The sequence below is a fragment of the Jaculus jaculus genome, chromosome 18, assembly GCF_020740685.1.
Source record: "Jaculus jaculus isolate mJacJac1 chromosome 18, mJacJac1.mat.Y.cur, whole genome shotgun sequence".
NCBI classification, from domain to species: domain Eukaryota; kingdom Metazoa; phylum Chordata; class Mammalia; order Rodentia; family Dipodidae; genus Jaculus; species Jaculus jaculus.
Window position 1 is genome coordinate 47921070 of NC_059119.1, and position 26825 is coordinate 47947894.

The 26825-nt window shown below is 42.8% G+C and overlaps 1 protein-coding gene across 2 annotated transcripts in view; it reads left to right on the plus strand.

The window, feature by feature from the left end:
• The window catches only part of Srbd1 (S1 RNA binding domain 1), a 205007-nt gene that overhangs the window by 154236 nt on the left and 23946 nt on the right, over nt 1-26825 (plus strand). For both annotated transcript variants that reach the window (XM_045137694.1, XM_045137695.1), the window contains exons 17-18: nt 22603-22709; nt 25194-25370. In XM_045137694.1, coding sequence (XP_044993629.1) covers nt 22603-22709; nt 25194-25370 — 284 coding nt within the window. The remainder of the gene's footprint in view (nt 1-22602; nt 22710-25193; nt 25371-26825) is intronic.

Consider the following 26825-nt stretch of genomic DNA (forward strand, 5'->3'; position numbering starts at 1 on the left):
TGTCAGGATTGTACTGACCTCTGGGTCACTGTTCCCACATCATGCGAAAGGCCAGAGTCTTGTATGAAACCAGCCCACTAGGCATCAATCTTTGGCCTGTTAACTCTTTTTTTGTTGTTGTCGTTTATTATTATTTATTTATTTGAGAGCAACAGAGAGAGAATGAGAGAGAGAATAGTTGCACCAGGGCCTCCAGCCTCTGCAGACGAACTTCACATGCATGCGCCCCCTTGTGCATCTGGCTAACGTGGATCTTGGGGAATTGAGCCTTGAACCGTGCGTAGATATGCACGCCTGTAATTTCCTCCTTTTGACATATCCTTCTCAAGACACATAACAATAAAACCTCAAAGTGAGATTTCTCAGTTGAGAAACATGCCTGACCCAATAATAGCCATTATTAAAATTAAGATGGCGAGGCCGTGGTTGAAGTCACTGACACCGTGAGCTTTTCACGCCGTCCATGCATTGGGAGCATTTCTAACTTCTGTGTTCATTCCGCCTGTGCTTTTTCTTTACCTCTGGTAAGGTACTACCTCTGTAGATTCCTTATTGCACAGAGAAACTTGCCTCCTTGTGACCCCCTAACCTAGGTAATAAATCCTCTGAAATTAATGTTGGTTCTTTCTGATCTGTGCCCCACATGACTCCCTCCAAGATTTCATTATTAGATTTTGACAGCCTTTTAAATTTGTAAGTGCCACAAATTTGTCACTAGAGATGAATGGGTACAAAGAGCATTCCTTGCAGTAGAGGATATGGGTAGAATATTTCAAGTGACAGATCTGCATCAATAAGGTTAATGTTTATGGGGTGATGAAAACCATGTAAGTCTTAAGCCAGAATCTTGTTTCAGCTGAGTCCTCGATATTTTTACCACAGAAGCCAAGGCACATTCCTTTTATCCCAACAAATGTTTTTCTCAAGTCGTTCCCAACTGTCTGAGAGACAATTGTCAGTCCTCAAAGCCTGAATCATTAAATGCTTTCTCTACTACATTAGTTAAAAGCAATGGAAACAATGTCTGCTATTCCCAAGATGTTTTTTGTCTTGCCTTGAGTTCCTAAAATGAAGAGCCAATTTGACTCTTAGTTTGCTTCTATTTCTTGTGTTTGTCCCCTGACAGTATTTTTTTAAGAAATTTTGCATCATTCTTTTTGACTGGTCTCTGGCCTTGTGTTCCTTTATGAGCGGTGAGCAGTCAGAGCCAGGGGCTTGCCTTGTCTTTTACTGAGTGGCTTCTGATTGTATATGGAAAACCATAAGTACATGGAATACTGAGACCTACATTCAGAGGAAACTTAGAAAGCATTGTTAAATGTGCCATCATATATATGTATATGTGTATATTCACTAAGAGGACAAATAACTGTAAATTATTATATGATATTTTTGCCCATATATTGGCATGGCATTTGATAATTTTCTTGAAAATATACTGACATAAAGGATTAATTTAAAAACTAAGCTATTATAAAGTTTCTTTGAGAAATGAAAAGTGGTTCTTAGAAGAAAAACACAAGGGATGGGAGAAACAAGATAAAAAAAAATTATGATGGGCTGGAGAAATGGCTTAGTGGTTAAGGTGCTTTCTTGCAATGCCAAAGGACCTAGGTTTGATTCCCCAGGACCCACGTAAGCCAGTTGCACAAGGTCACACATGCATCTGGAGTTCGTTTTCAGTGGCTGAAGGGCCTGGCTTGCCCATTTTTTCTCTCTCTTCTCTCTCCCTCCCTCCCTCCTCTTTCAAATAAATAAAATTTTTTAAAAGTTATAATTATCCTCCCTCCACTGCAAGTATATATTGGTGTCTACACCATAGAAATTAATAAATCTGTCATCCCTTTACCAAAAGTATTTGTAAAGGATACCCTAACAATAGATCAAGCATGATTTTAGAGTAGAAATTTCACTTGTACAAAATACAGTTATGTTACAAGTTGATACAAAGGCAGGAGTATTGCCTTAAGTCAATAAAAAAAAAAGTTGGTACTTATAAAGGACTTAAGAGGGATGAGATAGGATTGTTCTTTCCATTTTACAACCAATAACAGTGAATCTTAAAAGTCATATGGGACTTAGTCTTTCTTACTATTTTTTTGGGGGGGGGGGTTCAGGGTAGGGTCTCTAACCCAGGCTGACCTGGAATTCACTATGTAGTCTCAGGGCGGCCTCAAACTCACAGTGAACCTCCTACCTCTGCCTCCCGAGTGCTGAGATTAAAGGCGTGCACTACCACACCTAGCTTTTTTCCTATTTAATATTTATTTACATTTATTTGAGAGAGAGAGAGAGAGAGAGAGAGAGAGAGAGAACAAGTGAAAGAAGTAAAAATGGGTGCATCCAGGCCTCCAGCCACTTTAAACAAACTCCAGGCACATGTGCCACTTTTTGCATCTGGTTTATGTGGGTACTGGGGAATCAAACCTGGATCCTTAGGCTTTGCAAGCAGGCGTTTTAACCACTGAGCCATCTCTTTAGCCCCATTTTTATTTATTTTTATTTTTATTTTTTGGCTTTTCGAGATAGGGTCTCACTGTAGCCAAGGCTGATCTGGAATTCACTGTATAGTCTCAGGGTGGCCTCAAACTCATGGTGATCCACCTACCTCTGCTTCCCAAGTGCTGGGATTAAAGGTGTGCACCATTACGCCCGGTTTATTTTTTTTTTAATTGTTAAAAAATATTTATTTATTTGAGAGAGAGAGGCAGATAGAGAGAAAGAAAGAATGGGTGCACCAGGGCCTTTAGCCACTGCTAGTGAACTCCAGAAGCATGCGCCCCTTTGTGCATCTGGCTTACATGGGTCCTGGGGAATCGAACTGGGGTCCTTACGCTTTGTAGACAAACAGCTTACCCGCTAAGCCATTTCACCAGCCCCCCATTTTTAATAACACTCAGATAGTGTGGGCTAATCAGGGGGCAGAGACAAGAGAATCCAAGTTCAAGGCCAGCCTGGGCAACCTAGTAAGACTCTGAAAATAAAATGTACAAAGAAGGCTGGAGCTAACCTCAGCTGTAGAGTACTAGAGGAAAAAAGGTAGCGTGGACTCTGCATTTCACTTCTTGATATTGTGACTGTACTAAAGACGCGTCTTCCCTAGAACAGAACTGTAGCGTGTAGGGAGTTAGTTTTGAGAATCCTGTCTTAGAGTCTGTCGAGCCTACCTCCATTGTTCGTGTGTGCAGGTGTGGTGGCACAGCCCAGCAGGGAAATGACCATGCAGCACACGAAGTGTGACTTAAAGGGGGGTTCCGGAGATTCGCTGGCATGTAGCCTCGTCCTGAGTTTGCTAGTTTTTCAGACAATCAAAGCTTATGGGGAATCGGGACATAAGAAAGATCACAAGTTCACCTCAGCTCAGATAACTAGTTGCTGACTGTGTTTATCTGGAAATCTTTGGAGAAGCTGATGCATTCCCTTGTGTCCTCGGAAATCTGCCCAAGACACACAGTTTTCCATGTCCCCAGTGGGTTTAGCCCATGTAAAGATAAACCTGGGCTGGAGGGATGGCTTAGCGGTTAAGGTATTTGCCTGCAAAGCCAAAGGACCCAGGTTCGATTCCCCAGGACCCACGTTAGCCCAGATGTACAAGGGGTGCACGCATCTGGAGTTCGTTTGCAGTGGCTGGAGGCTCTGGCACCCCCATTCTCTCTCTCTCTTCCTCTTTCTCTGTCAAATGAATAAATAAAAATTAAAATTTTATTTAAAAAAAGATAAACCTGTTCTGAATTATCTTGATACACACATGGGTACACGGGTATGTGCATGTGTGTGTATGAACATACATGTGGAGTTTACAGGACAGTCTTGGGTGTTATTCCTCTGGCATTTGGTACCTTTTTGAAACAGGGTGTCTCGTTGACCCAGAGTGCAAAAAGGTACACTAGACTGGCTAGAGAGTGAGCTCCAGGAATCCCCTTGTCCTGTACTCGCGAGTTCTGGGATTGGAAGAGGGTGCCATTGTGCCTGGCTGTTTTTGTCTTACTCTGGGGATCGAACTTGGGCCCTCATGCTTCCAAGGCAGGCAGTTTACCAGCTGCGGTATTTCCCTAATCCAGAACCCTCTTTGACCTCACAAAATCAAAGCCTCAAAAATAAAGTGGTTTGCCCATCACTCATCAGTGCTTGTTATAACTGAAGTAACCTTCTTTTAACTTTATCACTTCTACCTGCTATACCCAGGTTTTAATTTCATGGGTGAATAAAATGACTTTTTAAAATACTGTGGCTGGGAGCCTCCAGGATGCTCCTCCCCACGATCCCTGTTCCTGGTATCCACACTCGGGTCTAGCCTCTTTTTTTAGCGCATTGGCCTCTGGGCTCTGCTCTGCAGCCGAAGTGATGCTATGGTAGTTCCGAGACCAAGTCAAAAAGATAACGTTGACTTCAGTCACTTTGTCTTGGATGACCCGCTTTGATGTTAACACATCCCTGTCACACACAGCCACGTGGAGTAAGCAAAGGACTGCAGCCTCTGGCCAGCAGCATCTGAGGCAGTTGGCCCTTGTGCTGACAATGATGTAATTGAGCTATCATGAGAAAGATCTTTCATCAGGCCCAGACCTCCAGACGACTGCAGCTCCAGCCTATCTCTTGACTGTAGCTTCACAGGAGGCCCTGCTGAGAGCTAGGGCCAAGCTGGTCTTCTTCCACTCTTGAGATAAAAGATGTTTGTTGTAACAGGCGTGCTTGGGGATAGTTCCTCACATGGCAAAAGATAGCAAATACAGCAGTGTTATGGTGAACTGAGGTATTTCTAAAGCTTTTCCTTATTAGAGATAAGAAAAAGAGAAAGGAGGGCAGGAAAGATGCTTAGCCTGCAAAGCCCAACGACCCCCATCTGGTTCCCCAGGACCCACCATAAGCTAGATGCACAAGGTGGCGCATGAGTCTGGAGTTTGTTTGCTATGGCAAGAGGCCCTGGTGCACCTGTTCTCTATCTGCCTCTGCCTCTCTCTCTCTCTCTTTCTCATAAATAAAATAATAAATAAAGTATTTTAAAAAGAGAAAGGACTATCTTAGCACCAAAAAAGGTAGGACTGTCAGAATTATATAGTACCTGACTGTTTTTTTACAAGGAAAAGTTACCTTGTTAAACAACTTGCCACGACTGTTCTCTTTTTACCTTTTGCTGTTGGCCACTGAAAACTTCATCAGCAGCTGGCGCTTGGGAGCCAGGGTTCTTCATCTTGCTGCATTTCTAGTGGTGATTTTCTACTCTGCCCTTGTTTTGCCTTCAGATATTTTCTGGATAGAGGGAAATTTCTTGTCTTTTGAGTTGCAGGTTTTGAAAAGCCAAACTGGGAAGCTCAAGTCATTTTTCTTTTTTGTAGGCGAAAGTACCACAACACATAAAGACACTTTAATCATGGTATCCAGCTTGTCTGTGCTTAGAGTTTCCCATCTGTGAATTGTATACTACAATACAAATGCTGAAGGCCTCTGTAGCTCTAAAAAATTGGGATCTTAAAAAGACCTTTAGACATTATTCTCTTCTTACATACTATTTGCCAACAAAATCTTTGTTCTGTCTCTTTTTTAAAAAAATGTTTAAAATCAAATTTGGGATTTCATCAAGACATATATAATTACCCAGAAGGAAGAAGACCAAACAGACAAACCGCCATTTGGAGAGCCAGATTTATTCCTTCTCTTCTAACTCTGAGTGCATACTTAGCCTAACCTTAGCTTTTCCTCCGTGAAGAAGCCGCCCAGCAATGGAAGCAGTCAAGTTGTCTTTGAGAAAGAAGTATGCCTGTCATTTATAGCTGAGTTGGTTAGGTACAAATCATAATTATTTTCAGTGTGTCAGATAAAATGGTACAATTGATCCTTCTTAGTGACAGAAGGATAGAAAAATCAGGGGGAAAGGGAAAGGGAGAACGTAAATTACAGTTTTATAATAGAAAAGACTAGCCCTGTCAGAGCAAGTTGCCATGTAGTTTCCTTGGAAATCACTTATCTTTTTCCCCCTGAGATTGCACATAGCACTTACATAAGATTTGTAATAAGAACAATATCATACAGAATTCTAAAAGCACATCTTTTCTAAGCCTTATTAATGGGTAGAAGATATAAATAAAAATGTTTTCCTGATTAAAAAACTTGCCCTTAAAACATAAAATGAATCCACGGGGTTCTCTTGGCATGCTGAGCAAGAGAGTTGAGGTTCCTTAGTGTGTAAGAGAAACGGGAGACGTGTATAAAGGCATGGGCTTTCCTCACGGCCTGGCACTATGAACTCAGGCAATTTACTTCACCTGTCTGTGCCTCAGTTTCCTCTTCTATAAAGTTAAAATAATATTTGCTACAACATTGTGATGATGAATTAAGGCAGCATTGTAAGATTCCAGTCACTTACAAATAACCAATAGATTATTCAGAATTACTCTTGTATAAAGACCTTGAATAACTTTGATATCTTAACTACCAGTCCCTGGAGAACTTTGTGTTTTGCCCTTGTCGTGTGAAAAACTACTGTGGATTCTTACCTGGCAATCCAGCCCCATCACAGTTGTTTACAGACTCTCTGTAATTAAAGATTAAGCACCTCATCCAGTGGAAATCAGCGGATGTATAGAAATATTCTGTGTATAAGCATTCTGTCCTCATGAACCAGTGGAGAAGGTTGAATGTGGTGGCACATACTTTTAATTCCCAGCACTAGGGAGGCTGAAGTAGGATTGCCATGAGTTCAAGACCGGCCTGGGCTGCAGAGTGAGTTCTGTGTCAGCCTGGGTTAGAGTGAGACTCTTGCCTCCAAACAAGCCATTCTCACAATACCCCTTTTGTAGATGAGTTTTAGAATCACTTGCATATAGCAACTGCAGAAGAATCACGTACAGTCTTTTGTTCACTTTGCTATTTGCAGAATCCTTTGCACTTCTGCCTTTGACGGTTCTGGGCCTCCCTCACGAGGCTTGGTGTCCGCTGTGTTCCTCCCGTCTGTATGCAGGGCATCCTTAAACGCTTTGCCTATAGATCTCACTCCCGCACCTTCAAGCCCCACATGTCCACCTGCCGCCGGGATCTTACAATCCGGAAGCCACTCCGTTGCCCCATATCCAAGTTAAAATTAAAACCACTAATCACTTTTGTCTCTCTCCTTCACCACTTCTGTTAATGGCATCGCCATCCACCCAATTAGTAAAGCTGGAAACCTCATTAAACCTCCTTTTTATTAAAACCCCGAGACCACACTGAGGTCTTCCTAGAGACCACCCACAGCTCCTCGCCACCTGGGCATGTTTCCAGCGTGACTCCTGACTTCATCAACATGACAGCGTCCCAGTGAGCGGCAGAATAACCTAATCACGGGAATGGCATCCTAGCCTTTTTGCCACCTGCTGCTCAGGAGCAAACCACAGGTCTTTCTCACCTTGAGGAGATTACAGGATTGAGCACCAGGTGTCCCTGGTCACCTCAGGGTCTATCTGACATCATAAGGACCCGTGTCATGGTGACGTTTGATACGTTTGTTTTTGTAGCCTGGGGATCCAGCTTCGGTCCGCACAAAAGCTCTGTGAGCTCCCTCTCCTGAGCCACGTCCCGCTCCTCGCTGGGAGAGTGCAGCTTGGTAACCCTTCCTGTTGCAGTGATGGACTGTGGTTTTCTCTCAAGTTTTCCATCCAGAACAGCAAGTATTTATGACAAGCCTTACGTGAACCAAAAGCAGGAGTGCCTCCAGATAAAGGAGGCACATAAGAAAGATGCCAGCTTGACATTCCATTTCTTTTCAATGGTAGGAGAAAGCTTTCAAACTAAAATGGCAGTAAGTCACTAGTCCGTCTTAAAAACTAAGCTTACAGCTGGGCGTGGTGGCACATGCCTTTAATCCCAGCACTCGGGAGGCAGATGTAGGAGGATCGCTGTGAGTTCAAGGTCACCCTGAGACTTCATAGTGAATTCCAGGTCAGCCTGGGCTAGAGTGAGACCCTATCTCAAAAAAAAAAAAAAAGGAAGAAGAAGAAGAAGAAAGAAAGAAAAGGAAAAAAAGTATCTTAAATCTTTTTTTTTTAATATATGTTTTTTAATTTTTATTTATTTGAGAGCGACAGACACAGAGAGAAAGACAGATAGAGGGACAGAGAGAGAATGGGCGCGCCAGGGCTTCCAGCCTCTGCAAACGAACTCCGGACGCGTGCGCCCCCTTGTGCATCTGGCTAACGTGGGACCTGGGGAACCGAGCCTCGAACCGGGGTCCTTAGGCTTCACAGGCAAGCGCTTAACCGCTAAGCCATCTCTCCAGCCCTCCCAATCTCTTTTTTAAGGTTCATTTATTTTATTTATTTGAGAGAGAGAGAGAGAGAGAGATACATAAATAGGTAGAGAGAAAGAGAGAATGGGCGCCCCAGGGCCTCCAGCCACTGCAAACGAACTTCAGTTGCATGTGCCCGTTGAGCATCTGGCTTACATGGGTCCTGGGGGGTCAAACGTAGGTCCTTTGGCTTTGCAGGCAAATGCCTTAACCATTAAACCATCTCTTCAGCCCCTAATCTTTTGATTGTATCTCAGTTTATGTACCTGTATCAGAATAATTCTACTTGGTCATTCTGATAGTGGAGCTCAGTCCATTTTTCATTAACATTGGCCAAGGTGGTCTGTGTATGGTAAACAAGAGTTCCAAGACAGGAATGACAGAAGGCTGGGCCTGGGAGCCAGCAGTGAGGACTTTCTAGTGTTCCTTTTTACTTTATTCCAGTTTTTGTCTCTCTCTCCCTCTCCCTCTCTATTGTGCAACAAGGTGCTGCATTTGAGCTGAATTCAAGTTGACAGAAGCTTAGGTTTTATTGAGTTTCTAGGAGAAAGACCTAAGTGTTTCCAGTTAAAACATCAGAGATTATTCTGACTGGGGTGTGAAGTAATAGGAACTCTTTATGGAACTAAGAATGGTCCATGACAATTTGATGTATTATGTCTGATTTTATCTTGTTTTGTTTTGTTTTGTTTTTTCCTTGAGCCAAACTCCCAACTTCAGCAAGAATCCAAAGGCTGAAATGTTTGCAACTTTGCCCCACTTGGTTTTTCCTTTTTCCAATTTATGAAGCATTTACTGTCTATTAAGAAGCAAGATATGGGCTGGAGAGATGGCTTAGCAGTTAAGGCACATGCCTATGAAGCCTAAGGACCCAGGTTCGATTCTCTGGGACCCACGTACGCCAGATGCACATGGTGTCACATGCGTCTGGAGTTCGTTTGCAGTGGCTAGAGACCCTGGTGCACCCATTCTCTCTATCTCAAATAAACAAATGAAAATAAAAGATATTCATTATTAAAAAAAAAAGAAGCAAGATATTAGGAATGTAAATGCCAAGAATAAATCTGAAGTGCTACTAAGCACATACCTGGAAATCCTCACGTAGGACTGAAGAGGGTTCCTGCGCGTCTTACATGAACCTTGGGTGGGGGGCGGTGCCGAGACAGCCAAGTTTCAACCTCTGGCTCCCACATAAATGCACGTCTGTGAGCCCAGTCTCCTGAATGGCAAACTGCAGAGTCAGTAGGAGACCATCACAAGGTAGAACAAGTAGATTAGTGACGGAAGGGAAGCAGGACGCTGCATCGGCACACCCGTGCACACTCACAGCACATACCACACACATACACACACACACACACACACACACACACACACACACACCATGCCACACCACACATACTACACACATGCAAAAGAAAAAAAAAAGAATCTTCTATAAACCAAGCACCCAGTAAAATTAAATTCAAAAACAACGGGACCAAATATAGTAACAGACAAGGTGTATTTATGTGCGTACAAACCACACCTGTGCACATGCACTCGACGATCATGCATATACAAGGATGAGAGTGAAGTAGGAAATGGCCATCGGAGGGCACGGGCCAGAGTTCTAGAACACATTCTTTTTAAAAATATTATTTTTATTCAATTTTTATTTATTCATTTGAGAGAGAGAGAATGGGCGCGCCAGGGCCTCCAGCCACTGCAAACGAACTCTAGATGCGTGCACCCCCTTGTGCATCTGGCTAACGTGGGACCTGGGGAACCGAGCCTCGAACCGGCTTCACAGGCAAGCGCTTAACCACTAAGCCATCTCTCCAGCCCTAGAATGCATTCTTTACTCCCAGTAGCGCAGAGAGCAAGGAAGGGAGTATCACCTTAGACCGCACGGAGCCCTAGGTCAGCTGTTGCCATGGTCGTGTGGACAAAGGGGACACGCACGGGAAGGACTCTTGCTTTAGCGTATTCACACGCTCCATGCCGAGGCTCCAGCACTGTCAATGTCAGCTTGGGTCTCATTGGGACAGGTGTGCTCTCTATATGAATAAGGGACTGAAAGGCAATTAGCATTAACTGTGTGTCTAGCCACATACAGGTATGGTCTATGCATTGGGACAGGAAAAAAATGTACTTAATACTGGGAATACTGTTAAGAGTCTTTTATTTCTCTACTGTAGAAAGAAAAACTTTGTTTAAAAAACAGCATGAAAATCTCCTTTTATGTCCAGCCTATGCCTCCCCAAATAGTTTACCCTTTAAGCTCTCAAAATGCCCGTGTACAAGGAACGGTCTCTCCCTTCCCCCACTCACTCATAGTTCAGCTCAGATTTTCTACATAGCTTTACTCTGAGTTTATTAAAAGGGAAAATTCTCTGTTGTGGCTAAATCTTTGCAACCTAGATTTCTGAAGTCTTGCTTTTATAACTAAGCCATAAATCTCTAAAAATAAAGATTTACAGTGGAAAGATCGACTCCTTTGTATTATGTCAGATCAAAAATGTGTCGCTAATTGGTGTGCATTTATTCATGCCTATGTCATGAGCCAGGATTATGTTTTAGCTGGGTGGCCTCACATGGGACAGATAAGTGTGGTCCAGTTCAGATGTGTTCATACTTTCCCTGTTGATGGCGAATCAGACAGTGCAAGGCGTTGGTTTGGGAATGTATGTGGGCAAGGCAGGCACGTAGGGTTTATGGGCCTGTGTTTGGTCAGTTTTGCCCGTATCTTTCCTCCGCCATGTCAGTCTGCGTCCACTAGGGGACGTGAGAGAGCCTGCTGGAGTACACAGTGGATGCACAGCCAAGTTAAAATTTATCCGTTTCTTACCCAAACAAGTGAAAAAGCTTGTTTTCATTTCATGATTTATTTAGAAGTTATACGCCTTACTTAAGTTCTTATTATCACAGGACTCACTTTCAGGCAAGATTAGTGTTCCTTGTGGGTAATTAAGGAATGAGACCAAGGAAGCCGCTGACTGGGATGCTTGTACCGTCTAACTCCATTACTCTTTTCTTAGCTGAGTTCTCCTGCGGTCTACCGAGGCAATGTAGAGAATGATTCTAGCTTTGAAAGTAACTCTTCTACAGAGAATTGTCTTTGAGTCAGGAGGTGAGATGTCTGGGGAAGGGACATGTGCTATCAGATTGCAATGGACAAACCCAGAAGTGGTTTAGGGCTAGGAAACCCATGAGACAGGGAGGGATAGTTAAGAGTGTGACAGTTCCCTTCTAAATTGATTATTTGAGCTCACAGTTTAGAAAGGTCAATTGCAGTTTATTTACAGTTCCTTATCAAGTATAATCTACCTGTTAAAAGTGCAAAGACTTAGCCAGGCATGGTGGCGCACACCTTTAATCCCAGCACTTGGGAGGCAGAGGTAGGAGGATCGCCATGAGTTCAAGGCCACCCTGAGATGACAGAGGTAATTCCAGGTCAGCCTAGACCAGAGTGAGACCCTACCTTGAAGAACCAAAAAAAGTGCAAGGAGTTGGGTTGAAAAGATGGCTTAGTGGGTAAGGCACTTGCCTGTGAAGCCTAAGGACCCATGTTCACATCTCCAGGTCCCAGGTGGTATATGCATTTGGAGTTCAATTGCAGTGGCTAGAGGCTCTGGAGCACCAATTTTTCCTCCCTCCTCTCTCTCTCTCTCTCTCTCTCTCTCTCTCTCTCTCTCTCTCTCTCTCACACACACACACACACACACACACACACAGTACAAAAAAAAAGTACATGCTGGGTGTGGTGGCGCATGCCTTTAATGCCAGCACTCGGGAGGCAGAGGTAGGATGATTTCCGTAAGTTCAAGGCCACCCTGAGACTCCATAGTGAATTCTAGGTCAGCCTGAGCTAGAGTGAGCCCCTATAACCCTCCCCCCCCAAAAGTACAAAGACATTTGATAAGGTATCGTCTTTTAATTGGAGTATTTATTTCACTAAAATGTAATGTTCACATTCACATTGGTACATTAAAGTCTGCAGTTTTTTGTTTGTTTGTTTTTGCTATTTGTAGCATCTGCATTTGGCCTTCTTTTCTGACTTATTTTGGGTAGAAAATCAAATAATTTTTGGCTTTGACTTTTTAATTTTATTAGATTTTCAGCTTTACTGCTTTGCATTTTTTCCTAGTGCATATTCTAGGGGCTATCATATGTATTCCTGCTTTTACGGTCTACAGTGTTTAAAATTAAGCCACCTCACCATGTCCCCTCGTGGTCCTCCTTTCCTGTGTACGTGTGTGGTGCGGGTCTCCCCACATACCATGCTATCATTTTGTTTTAAATGGCCCTGTATATTTTGAGTAAAATTAGAGCACACACAAACACGTGATTTTGTATTTATCCACATTTTGTCCCTCTGTTGTCAGTTTTCTTTATAGTCAGAAAATTTTCCTTTAGCATTTTTTTGTCGGACAGATCTGCTGACAGTGAGACTCGTTTATCTGCAAATGCCTTTATTTTCCCTTCATCTTTGAAAGTCAGAATTTGAAATTGGTAAGGGTAATTGCAAGTTTTCTTTCTTTTTTAAATTATTTATTTATTTGAGAGAGGGAGAGAGGGAGAGGGAAAGAGAGAATGGGCGCGCCAGGGCCTCCAGCCACTGCAAACGAACTCCAGACGCCTGTGCTCCCTTGTGCATCTGGCTTACATGGGTCCTGGGGAATCGAACCTGGGTCCTTTGGCTCTGCAGGCAAACACCTTAACCACTAAGCCATCTCTCCAGCCCCAAGTTTTCTTTCTTTTGAACATACTGTGAAGATGGTATGTCATTGTCCGCTGGCTGCTGCTGTTTGTGGTAAGAACGAAGCTATTACTCTCTTCCTAACATACCATGTCCTTGCTTTCTGTACTGTTTTCACAGTTCTCTGTTTTCTGTTAGCTTGATTTTAATATTCTGTCATGGTAAAAGATTCTCCTTTACAGCAGAGCACTTATCAGTCGCTCCTCTTAAGCACTTGATCAGTTAGGATTATTTGCCTTGAATGCCTCCCAGTGCCTCCCCCACACTCCCTCACCTGCTACCAAAAACAAAGAACTTTGACCAGGGCTAACAGCAGAACTGATCTGGGCCAAGTTTGAAAACATACACTTAACCAGTATAGCAATAGGAGGAGGCTCTTCCCTCCGGCCTACATTCTCCCTATAGCCATGGGCTTTTAACCTAATTTCCAGTGCCGAGCAAGGGTTCCTTCCTATTGAGCAGGTCTCAGCTCTAATCATAGAGCTGTGGGTTACCCCAGGAACCTTCATGCTACTGTTACGCCGGAGGATAACGTCTTGCCTGTTGTATTGTAGAATGCAGCGTTCACCACCGGGTGGTATTGTTGATGACTTTTCTCTGCCATCAGCCTGCTTGGTGCCCTCTGGCAGCAGGAAGGAAGTTTCTACTGAGCTCCGGCTTGGTTTCCGCGTGCCATGGTCTACTGAGTGTGGTGTCTTCAGCAGTAGGGTTACCTTTCAATCCTGGTGGGCACCCAAAGGCCATGGCACTATCCTGTATGATTTTGCTCAGTGATAAGAAGAATTGAAATTGTGGAATGGCCATCCTACCAAAAGCAACATACAGACTCAGTGTAATATCAACCAAAATTCCAGTGCCATTCTTCAGAGAAACATAAAACACACTATTAAAATTCATATGGAAGCACAAACGGCCCCAGATAGCAAAAACTGGAACTATCACCATACCTGATTTCAAGTCATGCTACAGAGCCAGTAATAAACACAGTGTGGTACTGGCACAAACCAGACATGTATATCAGAGGAGAACAGAAGGTGCAGATGTCAGCCCATGTAACAATGGCCACCTGGTTTTGACAAAGAGCCCCCCCCCCCAAAAAAAAAAAAACATACTGGAGAAAAGGCAACATTTTCAATAAATGGTGCTGGGAAAAATGGATGCCTACATATAAAAATGAATGTAGATCTTTACCTCTCACCGTGCACAAAAATCAACTCCAAATGGGTCAGGGGAAAATCAACCTCCAATGGATCAATGGAAGACCTGGAGCTCTGAGATGAATAAAGGAGAAAACAGGAAGGGCAATTCAAGATGTCCATCATCTGATGGATGAAGGTCAAAAATGTAGGACATATATACAATGAAATTTTATTCAGCTGCAAACAAAAAGGAAGTTATGAAATTTGAAGGGAAATTGTTGGAACTGGAAAAATTGTAGAGTCAGATTTTTAATTTTAATAAAATCCAGATTATCAATTATTTCTGTCATAGATCATGCCAAAACCTAAGGTCATTTAGATTTTTCTCTCATTGTCATTCAGGAGTTTTATGGTTTCATGTTTCATATTTAGGTCTGTGACCCATTTTAAGTTAATTTTATGAAGTGTGTAATATCTGAATCTAGATTTTTTAACAAGTTTTATTACATGTCTAGTTTAATTTGTAGAAAAGGCTGTTTACATCATTGGATTGCCTTTGTTCCTTTATCAAAGATCACTTTACTGTGTGTGTGCTTGTTTCTGGGCACTATTCTGTTCCACTAATTTGTCTATTTTTTTTTTTTTTTTACCAGCACCACACTGTGTCTTGATTACTATAACAGCATGTCTTAAAATCAGGTAGAATCAGTCCTCTAATCTAGTTCTTCTCCAGTATTGGCCGTTTTGAATCTTATCTGTCTGTACAAATTTTAGAATCAATTTTATATCCCTAAAATAACATTCTACAGGTTTTTTTTTTTTGTTACTGTTGGCTTTCTAGGTAGGGTCTCGTTCTAGTCCCGGCTGGCCTGGAATTCATTTATTTAGTCTCAGAGTTGCTTCGAGCTCACAGTGATCCTCCTACCTCTGTCTCCAGAGTGATGGGAATAAAGGTGTGCGCCACCACACCCGGCCATTCTACAATTTTTTATTTATTTATTTATTTATTTATTTATTTATTTGAGAGTGACACAGAGAGAAAGACAGATAGAGGGAGAGAGAGAGAATGGGCGCGCCAGGGCTTCCAGCCTCTGCAAACGAACTCCAGACGCGTGCGCCCCCTTGTGCATCTGGCTAACGTGGGACCTGGGGAACCGAGCCTCGAACCGGGGTCCTTAGGCTTCACAGGCAAGCGCTGAACCACTAAGCCATCTCTCCAGCCCCATTCTACAATTTTAATAGGATTGTTTAAAATTTATAGATCAAGGTGGGAAGAACCAAAATCTCAATAATGTTGAATTATCCTATCCACAAAACTGGACCAGCTCGCCAATGTTCATCGGGGCTTTTGGATTTTCTTTATAGACACAGATACTCAGATTTAGCCTGTCTGCATTTCTGGGCTGCTAATGTAAAATGACTGTATGTTTTTAATCTGAGGTGTCATTTGTTCATTGCTGATAGATAGGAATATGATTGAACTTCATATATTTACCTTGTATTTTGCATTTTTGCTACGATTTAATACTCTAGGAGTCTTTTGTTTGAATATTTTGAATTTTCATAAATCATGTTATGAATGAACAAAGGTAGTTTTACATCACCTTTCCGATTTGAATACCTTCTTTTTCCTTGTCTTACTGTGTTAGCTAGGTCTTCTAGTGTAACGTTGAAATGGAGCAAGGAGAACAGACATCTTAGTCTTGTTCTTATACTGGTCAGAACAGGTTTGTACCATTAAATGTGATGTTAACTGTGGTTTTTGTTGTTTATACAAGTGTTTTTTAATCAAGTTGAAAATGATACCTTTATACCTAGATTACTGAGGAGTGTCAGGATTTTTTTTTTTCAGAGCTGTGTTTTTTTCTTGCTAGTTTATTGATGGGATAGATTGCATTAATCACTTTTTGACTATCAAACCAGACTTGCCTACAGAGGCTAAATCACAGTTGTTGGTGATGAATAATTACTTTATACATTGTTAGGTTTTATTTGTTAAGATGTTGTCCAGAATTTTTACAGCTCTGCCAGCACAGTGGCTCGTATTTTTTCTTGCCGTGTCTTTAATGAGTTTCACAGTAAAATTGGCCTCAAAGGATGAGCTGGAAAGTATTCTGTCTGCTTCTGGACTATGGAACAGGTTACAGAGAATTGTTAGGGTTTAACCTGGAAGTGTTCAGTGGAACTCAGCAGTGGCCTCATCTGGGCCGCTTGTCTTTAGTTTGTTACTGGGAGCGTGGGGTGGCCTTTACTCTAGGACCAGAAAAGCCCGCTCTTCCTTCCCTAAGGTATCCACAAAGAGCGTGGGGTTTGTGGTCTACCATCACATTTGGCAGGAGCAGCGGGACATCTTATGTCTCCCAGCTCTGCGCAGCCTCGGGAATCTCTGGAGGTTTGCGTATGTGAGCATCTTCAGTAGGCAAGGTGTCTCTTTGATGAACTCGGTTCTTTTAAGCTCTGTTTCTTGTAAGTTCTCCAAATTCCAGTTGGGTCAGTATTCCTTATTCCTGTCTGCTTCTCCAACTTACTAATAGTCCATTGCTAATCTGGAAACTTCTTGCATGATCAGCCGGGGGAGGGGGACAGTTGTGTGGTTTCTCCTGTGGTCATCTCCTTGTCTAAGGAGACAGTCCTATATTGCCTGTTCTATCTCTATACACATACAGGGAAGGTGGTGGAGATTTGTGAGCTGAATGGAGATTCCAGAAGGTACACTGTGTCCTGGACACACAGGAGTTCTGGCTATCCAGAGTGAGGGGATCTCACTGGACATCTGGTGACACGCATTTGATACCTGGGAAGGTTAGCTTTTTAAAATTAGTCCAATGCACTGGGCATGGTGGCGCATGCCTTTAATCCCAGCACTTGGGAAACAGAGGTAGGAGGATCGCCGTGAGTTCAAGGCCACCCTGAGACTCCATAGTGAATTCCAGGTCAGCCTGGGCTAGTTGAGACCCTACCTCGAAAAACCAAAACAAATAAATAAATAAAATTAGTCCAGTGCAAACTGAGTATTTACTTACTGAGTTACCTTCCATAGGCTTTATCAGATGAGGGGTTTTGCAAAGAGAATCTCTTCTTGTGTCCCCCCCCGCCCCCACTCTTCTGACCACTGGCCATATTTTAGCCTAGGTTTTCAGATCTGGAAAGTTCTTCCAGTCCTGAAATACTGATGCCTGCTGGCATCTCTATCCAAAGGCCCTATAAATTGTTCACCGTGGAGTCTATCTACTGAAAACAGTGAAAATGTTCTGCTGGTCTTCAAAGTGTGTGTGTTTTTACAAGAACGTGCTTATGAAGAGATGGCACTTTTTTCTTTCTTCAAGATCATTTGTCCCATTGCATGTGGCGCACAGCCCACTACGGCTGGTAGCGCTAGCCCACAGTGTTAACTGGCCGACGTGTTTCTGTGGCTACTGCTGCCCTACATTTAAAGTGGCACGTGTACACCCCTTGCGTACTGGATGTGACGATACGGGGGAGCTCCTTTAAAGCACTCGCTCTTCTGTTTCCGCAAACGTTTCCCATTCTCCTGCAGTACTGCCTTTCATGGGCCACTCACAAGTCCTCCTGGATGACTCTTTTCAGCTGTCACATGTCACTCAAAGGAAAGGAGATACAAGATAAGGAAATAGCCATGCTTGATGTAAAACTGGGTAGGCACCTTTTGCATCTTCAGTTTCTAGCTGTGGTTTATACTGGGGCAATCTAGAAGGTCCAAGGAGGAACCTGAGGAAAATTGCTAAATAAAGACTCCAAGAAGAATAGTGCACCAGAACCCACTAAAAGAAAACTTAAAGTTTAATGTGTAAGTGAAAAGTGAAGTGATGTTGCCGTAAAAGCTGAACCCACACTGTTGCCTCTGGAAAGACTTTTTGTAAAAAAAAAAAATTGTGAGATAATTTTAGTGCTTCAGGATGGAATAAAACACAGCAGTTCAATGAGCAATTCTTCAGAAGTTTGTGGTAAAGTAATAATGAAAATGTGGATTCTGACCTCAAAAAGGCTGACTAGTATAAATGACCACTTACTTTTTTTATTAAAAATTCTCATAAATTTTATGTAAAAAATATAATATCCCAAAAAATATGTCCTTGAATTCAAAGGACCCTGTTTTTACATTTCAAATAACTTGCCCAAAAATTCAGAATTGAGTAACTTCTTTTTGAAAATAGAACAGGCCATTTTATTTTTTTCCTGGCTCAAGTCTTTGGGGATTATTAGTCTGGTCAGACCCAGGGGCCTCTCAATGGTGGGACCAGTGACTGCCAGGAGTGCAGAGTGTCACATCTCAGCTTTCAGCAGATCCAAGTGAGCTTCTTGGAGACATTGAATACATGTCATTTGTCCTTGACTTTTAACACCATCACAACTAGCGTAGTGTCTGGTACATAATAGTTGCTTAGAAAATGTTTTAAAATCGGCAAAATGAATGCCTGTGCTATAACGTCAAAGACAGTATTATAGGCACAGTATGGAGCTTGATTTAGCATTCCCTCCTTCAAATACATAAGCTTTACCTCTAGAAAATAGTGTTAACTCTTTAATTCCCGCCCCCCTACAGCAAAACATTAGGGAAGATTGTCTGCAAAAACACATGCCTATAATGGGTAACATTGCTTATTGGAAATTTTTTATCTAAGTTGCTGCTAGAGGAATTAAATTGTAACTCTGTATCTTATCTTGGACTTTTTTTGTGTGGGGTATTTTGGTGAAATAGCTGGTCTACTCTGTTGTTTGTTTTTTAAAAGTTATTTATTTATTTGTAAGCAAGAGAGAGAGATACAGAGAAGACAGAGAGAATGGGCATGCCAGGGCCTCCAGCCACTGCATATGAACTCCAGACATTTGTGCCACCTAGTGGGCATGTACGACCTTGCAGTTGCCTCCCTTCTGTGCATCTGGCTAATGTGGGATCTGGAGAGTGGAACATGGGTTTCCATGCTTCACAGGCAAGCGCCTTAACCGCTAAGCCATTTCTCCAGCCCTATGTTGGTATTTTCTTCTCATGTGTGTCTAGGCATGTGGGTGTGTATGTATGTTTGTATGCATGTGGATATACATATGTGTGCATGCACAGGGAAGAGGTTGATGTCAGTGTCTTCTAATACTCTCCCTTTATTTTCTGAGGCAAAGTCTCTCACTTAAAAGCAGTGCTTGCTGACTTGGCTCCACCTCCCAAACACTGGCATTACAGGCAAGCCACCAAGCATTTGCATGAGTGCTAGGGGTTCTAACTTTGGTATCACACTTGGCACAGCAAGTGTGTCAGCCAATGAGCCATTGCCCAGCTGCGGTATAAGTTTATATATATACATATACATATACATATACATATACATAGATAGATAGATATAGATATAGATATAGATATAGATATAGATATAGATAGTGACAAAACCATATGAACATACGGTAGATGATTGTGAGCATTCGATTAGATATTCTAATACCTTCAATAGTGCCTGACAATAAAGTTCCCAGGATTTGTTTTTCTAAATATGTTACTTATGTGAGTGTTATGAGGCAGATAGAGAGAGAATGGGCATGCCATAGCCTCCAGCCATTACAAACAAAACTGTAGACACATGTACCACCTTGTGCATTTGGCTTTATATGGGTACTGGGGAATCAAACCTGGGTCCTTAGACTTCATAGATACGTGCCTTAACTGCTAAGCCACCACTCCAGTCCCAGCTCAAGGAATTTTTGGTAGCATGGTTGTAGTTTTCAGTGCCTGTGTCTTCCTCATAGACTTTCAGCACCTAGGTTCTCAGTTCAGAGTGGCTTGAGCAAGAAGGAAATCTGTTGTTTTTTTATTAGGTAATAAGGAAATATCATTACAAGGAGCCTGGAGGAAGAGCAAGTCTAGAACTAGTTACGTCAGGAGCTGCCGAGTATCGTGAAGAGCTGGTCTTTGAGTGTTGACTAGCTGCCATCCTCAGTGAGACAGCCTTCCTCCAGATAGTCCCTTCACACAGTTCAGTACTTAGCACAATTAAATACACGTAGAACTAAATGACTGTGTTATTGTTAGACTGTTAAACTATTGTTTTAACTCCTTTTGAGCATGACCCTCCCCCCCCCCTCAATATGCTTTGTATCATGGTTACATTACCCATCTCTCATGTTTGAGCATGTGTATATAGGAAAATGAAACTCACAAATAACATATAACCTTTACTGCCTGTTGTGGTTTATATGTGAAGTGTCCCTTAGAACATGCTCATGTATTAAAGGTGGGAAAGTTCTTCCCTTAGGAGACATAACACCTATCTTCACCTCAGACAGGGCACAGACAAGAAATCAAAGTATGACGATGCCAAGACTAGTTTTGATGAACCAGTGAGTTTTTTTTGGGGGGGGGGTTACTTACAAAGCAGGGTGAGGGGTTGCTTATAGGAGCAAAAGATGACTTATATGCAGCCACACCCCAAGAAGTGTCATTCCTTCCTGGATGACAAACTCCCCAGACCTCCTGCTTGGATTCAAAGACAGGTGCTGTCACCCTGAAGCCCACCCCAGCACAGCGAGCATCCCGAAGCTGCGTCTCTGGGGCCAGCTGCATCGCCTACAGGCGGCTGGCCTCGTTGGAGAATCCTACTTGTAAGCAGCTCAGTAGCAGAGTCTCTCCTCCTAAGCAGCTGTTTTTCCCAGTAGATAGCCTTTGGGTGGGGTTTTGAATCTTTCGCTAGACTTAACTGACTTCCTCAGTCGCCTGGCCTTCCTTTCTTCCACTCCCCAGTGTTTCAGTTTCTAATTGCTCAAAAATCTGCCCTTCAACAGTCGTCTGTCATTCTCACTATAACCTTGATAAATAGCCATGTGACCCTTTAAATTTCAGGTCTCTTATTCTTGACTTTCTGAATTCCCAGAGCTCCTTCCTCTTTTCAGGAGGGAATACTTCAATTAGGCAGAATCTGCTACACAGCAGAAGGCCACATCTGCAGGCGTTGGCATTGTTTAGAGAGTTTCTGGAAACTGTGGGAGGTGGGGGAGGTAGCGCATAGGGTGAGCTCTTGTGCTCCTTCTCCATCTCTCCATGTTTGCTGGTTGTCATGACATGAGCTGCTCGGTTCTCTGATGCTCTTTCCCCCCTTTGGGATTGAAATTTCTCAACCCACTGACCAGACAAATGCTTCCTCCCTTAGATTGTTTATATCAGTTATTTCAGTGAAAATACTGGAATGTTTTTAATATCTAAATACAAAAATTAGAAAACTTTTAATTCAAGTTACGCAGAGTGTTTGTGAACTTTTTTTCCAGTATGGAACACATGCAGTCAGTGCTGTGAGCTTATGTGGCATACTTTGGTTGGTTGGTTGGTTTTTTCTTTTTTAATTTTGTTTATTTTTATTTGAGAGCGACAGACAGAGAGAGAAAGACACAGAGAGAGAGAGAGAGAGAGAGAATGGCGCACCAGGGCCTCCAACCACTGCAAACGAACTCCAGATGTGTGCGCCCCCTTGTGCATCTGGCTAACATGGGTCCTGGGGAATCGAGTCTCGAACCGGGGTCCTTAGACTTCACAAGCAAGCGCTTAACCGCTAAGCCATCTCTCCAGCCCATAGTTGGTTGGTTTTATGTTTATTTGTGTGTTTTCTAAATTGTGTGTGTGTGTGTGCATATGCATGTAAGCCAACACTACTTGGAAAACGCTGACAGCCAGGACTCATCAATAATTCAGAAGGATGTGATTCTGAATGAAGAGAAATTTTAGGAATGCTTTAACCAACTTAGATTGCTTATATTCCTCCTTTTACTTACTTACCCATGATATCTGATCTCAAAAAACACTAAGCCTAAACTCTTTCAACATTTAAGATATCAATAAAAAAATCCAGTGCGGTAAGTAAACATTATGTCACGGTTTGACAGCGTATTTTCTGTAGTGACATAGAAAATAGTGGCACTTCATATAAGCGATATGGTCCTCCAGTGGAAGCACTGTGCTAGTTTGATTTGCTGAGCAGCTTACTAAGAAGTCTGCTTCCTGTCATGACTTAACGCCGGCAGCAGATCAGTTAGCAAGTGAAGACGGTGCTAGGAAGCAGAGGCATTTAGCCCAGCAACCACGCTGTGACCTGGACATTGGCTGAGATGCAACCTTTCAGGCCCCACTCCTGGCTTCGTGAATCACAGATCAGCCTGTATTTTAGCAGCCTCTCTAGGTGACTTTAATTCAAGCTAAAGCTAGGCAGAATTCCGGAGTTCTTCCAAATGTTAATTGTTATATTCAAGTCAGGAGCAAGAGCGGCTTAGAATATAAAAACAAAAGAACAAACAGATTCCTTCATTTCAGTTCAGTTATATCCACTAACATTGTTTTTTAAATGGAATGAAGAAATTTACCAGGGTGGCTGGTAGCCAATAACAATAAACGTAGCCAGAGTTAGTTACCCAGTAGTCCAAAATGGGCATCGCCGCCACTTCTGATTGATACTCGGTCTTTGCCTTTTCAGCATGATGTGTCCCAGACTTTACTTAAGGCAACGCTGGACAGTGTTGTGGAAGAATGCGTCAGCTTTGTGGGAGTAGATGTTAACATCTGTTCCGAAGTTTTGCTGAGGTGAGACAAGAAGTCTGTGGCCGATGGTCTCAGAATCGCGACTTTAACTGGCTATCCAGTCCCAGGAAAAGGGGCCACTTGTATAAAGTGATCAAGTGTAGAAAACCTATGGGTTCATAGAGGCCTTTAGCTAAGCAGAGAAAGACGTCATTGAAGGAAAGAATTATAACAGTTCACATCGTCATTTTTAATATTGCAGATTTAAAGTGAAAAGTGTATGGTAACGATTGAGTACATTATTGTTGCTAATAGAATGTAAAGGAGGCTAACCTGGAAAAGAGCTGTTTCACACCACTTACTGGTAGATATTTTTCACTAGTCAAGTCTCTCGTATGTATCTGTCAAAGCTGCTGGGTTCGGAAAGTTCCAGGTGTGGCTAACATAGTTCTACCCTGATTCTCCAAGTCACCTCTCAGAATATTGCTGTTTTCTCCCCGTGATTGTACAAGAGCTCCTTGTTGGGAAGTTGACGGGACTGCGGTTGTGAGGCAAGCCTGCTGGGGCAGAATGATATTCCCCGATGAGAGCCTTGTTCACTGAAACTGGTATTCTTTTTCCTCCAGAGCCACATGTACTTTATAGTTCCATATTTGGAACTTCATAAATAGAAATAAGGCTCTCTGAAATAACAACCTTTTTAATCAACACCGAGAAAGCTTCCTAATGATATAGTCCTCATACTTTTATTCTCCCCCTGACATACCTCTTGATAGTTCAACTCTGTTCACTGATGAGACCACGCAGATCCTCCCTCCCCCTCAAAACAAAAAAAAAGTATTGCAACACAAATGGACAGAATCATTCCTTGGCTGGGAATATGAGGATCATGAATAGTATAGAAACACTGTGAAGAACCATTCTTTTTTTTTTTTATTTTTATTAACATTTTCCATGATTATTAAAAAAATGCCATGGTAATTCCCTCCCTCCCCCCCCCCGACACTTTCCCCTTTGAAATTCCATTCTCCATCATATTACCTCCCCATCTCAATCATTGTACTTACATATATACAATATCAACCTATTAAGTACCCTCCTCCCTTCCTTTGTCTTCCCTTTATATCTCCTTTTTAACTTACTGGCTTCTGCTACTAAGTATTTTCATTGTCACGCAGAAGCCCAGTCATCTGTAGCTAGGATCCACATATGAGAGAGAACATGTGGTGCTTGGCTTTCTGGGACTGGGTTACCTCACTTAGTATAATCCTTTCCAGGTCCATCCATTTTTCTGCAAATTTCATAACTTCATTTTTCTTTACCGCTGAGTAGAACTCCATTGTATAAATGTGCCACATCTTCATTATCCACTCCTCAGTTGAGGGACATCTAGGCTGGTTCCATTTCCCAGCTATTATAAATTGAGCAGCAATAAACATGGTTGAGCATGTACTTCTAAGGAAATGAGATGAGTCCTTTGGATATATGCCTAGGAGTGCTATAGCTGGGTCATATGGTAGATCAATCTATAGCTGTTTTAGGAACCTCCACACTGTTTTTCACAATGGCTGGACAGATTGCATTCCCACCAGCAGTGTAGAAGGGTTCCTTTTTTTCCACATCCCCGCCAACATTTATGATCATTTGAAGAACCATTCTTGCATCAGGGTTATCCAGCTCACCAGCATCTTTTTTAAAAAACAATTATTTATTCACAAGCAAAGAGAGACACACAAAGAGAGAATGGGCCTGCCAGGGCCCCCAGCCACTGTAAACAGTCTCCAGATGTATGTACCACTGTGCATATGGCTTTACATGGGTGCTAGGGAATCAAAGCTGGGTTATTGGGCTTTGCAGGCAAGCCCTTAATCACTGAGCCATTTCTAGCTCCTCACCAACATTTTTAAACATTTTCTAAAAATTTATTTGGGAGAGAGAGAGAGAGAATGGGCACACCAGGGCCTTCAGCCACTGCAAGTGAACTCCAGATGTGTGTGCCCCCTTGTGCATATGTGCACCATTGCGCACTTACGTCACTGTGCATCCTGCTTACGTGGGATCTGGAGATTCAAACATACATTCTTTGGCATCACAAGCAAATGCCTTAACCACTAAGCCATCTCTCCAGCCCCTTATCAGCTTGTTTTTTTTTTTTTTTTTTTTTTGGTTGGTTGGTTGATTTTTCGAAGTAGGGTTCACTCTAGCTCAGGCTCCCCTGGAATTCACTATGTAGTCTTAGGGTGGCCTCAAACTCATGGCGATCCTCCTACCTGTGCCTCCCGAGTGCTGGGATTAAAGGCGTGCGCCACCACGCCCAGCCCTTATGAGCATTTTTAACAACAGCTGGTTTGGTCACTGTGCTGTCTCGTCCTTTTCTGTCCATTTCTACTTCACTCCCTTTTGGAATGACTTAACTTAGGCATGTGACAATATGTAATCTTTGAGCTTAGAATTCAGATGTTTGTATCATTGCCTTTTCAGTTGCAAGCTTTCCTTGGGCCGCTTTGCTCATCTTGTTTTACTTGATTTATTTTTTTTTTTTTTTAGGCATATTGCAGGACTCAATGCCAACAGAGCCAAAAGTATTATTGAATGGCGAGAGAAAAATGGCCCCTTCATCAACCGAGAGCAGTTGAAGGAAGTGAAAGGGCTTGGTCCCAAATCCTTCCAGCAGTGCGCTGGGTTCATCCGAATCAACCAGGCTTACATTCGGACATGCTGCAGGTGACTAGGAAAGCACCCACTTCCGGGAGATCGGCAGCCTCCTCCCTGGTCCTGGTAACTGTGCCCAGCCTACTGACTGGCATAAATTCCAGATGCCCAGTATTCTGCCTTTACTCGCTCACTCAGTGCGTGTTGAATGGGTTCCTTGCTGGGCACTGGCACCTCAGCCTATTAGCAGATGCCCTGTTTTCATGGAGTTGTGTTTTAAATGCTCGAACGACAGTAAACAAACCAGTAAAATAAGTACTTTCAGATGGTAAGTAAGCGCTGTAAGAATTAGCTCCGACACTGTCCCCGAGAGCCACGCAGCTGTTTTGGATGCACTATGTGTTAAGAAGCCATTCTTGCAGGATTTTTGAGTGAAACGAAGGGGCCATGGATCAGAGGGAAAGCAAACAAAGTGTGAGAAATCCCAAGGCACGGTCCACTTTGATGCATTTAAGAGACCAGGTGTCCCGTGTCACTTCACGTTGCAGACTTCACCGGGCAGCCACTCTGCTGGCCTCAGTAGTGGTGGTGTGCGTGGAGTAGAGGTCTCGCTTTCTAGTGCTCGCTGCCCCAAAGCAAGGAAACTGGACGAGCTTCTTAGCCTTTTATGATCATAAAGGATAGCTTTTGTGTATCAGCTGCTTTGTGGTGATCTGGTTCATTGATGCATACTTTTTCTTTTAACAAAATTAAAATAAAGGTCTCTTAAAAATCATCTTTTCAGGGCTGGAGGGGGATGGTTCAGCAGTTAAGGCGTTTGCCTGCAAAGCCACAGGATCCAGGTACAATTGCTAGGACCCATGTTAGCCAGATGCACAAGGGGGTGCACGTGTCTGGAGTTCATTTGCAGTGGCTAGAGACCCTGGTGTGCCCATTCTCTCTTTCTTTCTCTATCAAATAAATAAAATATTTAAATAATAATAATAATAATCTGTTCAGGTGGGCATGATGGTGCACGCCTTTAATCCCAGCCCTCAGGAGGCAAAGGCAGGAGAATCACTATGAGTTCAAGGCCAGACTAGGACTACATAGTGAATTCCAGGTCAGCCTGGGTTAGAGTAAAACCCTACCTCAAAATTAATAATATCGTTTTATTCTGAAAAAAAAAAAAGATTATATTAAGGAAAAATCAACACTATAAGAAAGTAGAAGTCGTCATAAAACATATGATGGAATGGGTCGGTTAGTAAGAGGACTGGCCACACAGCATGAAGACCTGAGCGTGGATGCCCAGCACCCATGCGAAGGCCTGCAAGGGGGTGATGGTGGGCCACTGCACCCCTAGCACTGGGGAGACAGTGACAGGGGCGTCCCTGGGGCTTGCTGGCAGGCTAGTCTCGCCAAGTAACTGAGCTCCAGATTCAGTGAGAGACCCTATCTCCAAAAGTGAGCGTGCCGGGCGTGGTGGTGGCACGCGCCTTTAATCCCAGCACAAGGGAGGCAGAGGTAGGAGGATCGCTGTGAGTT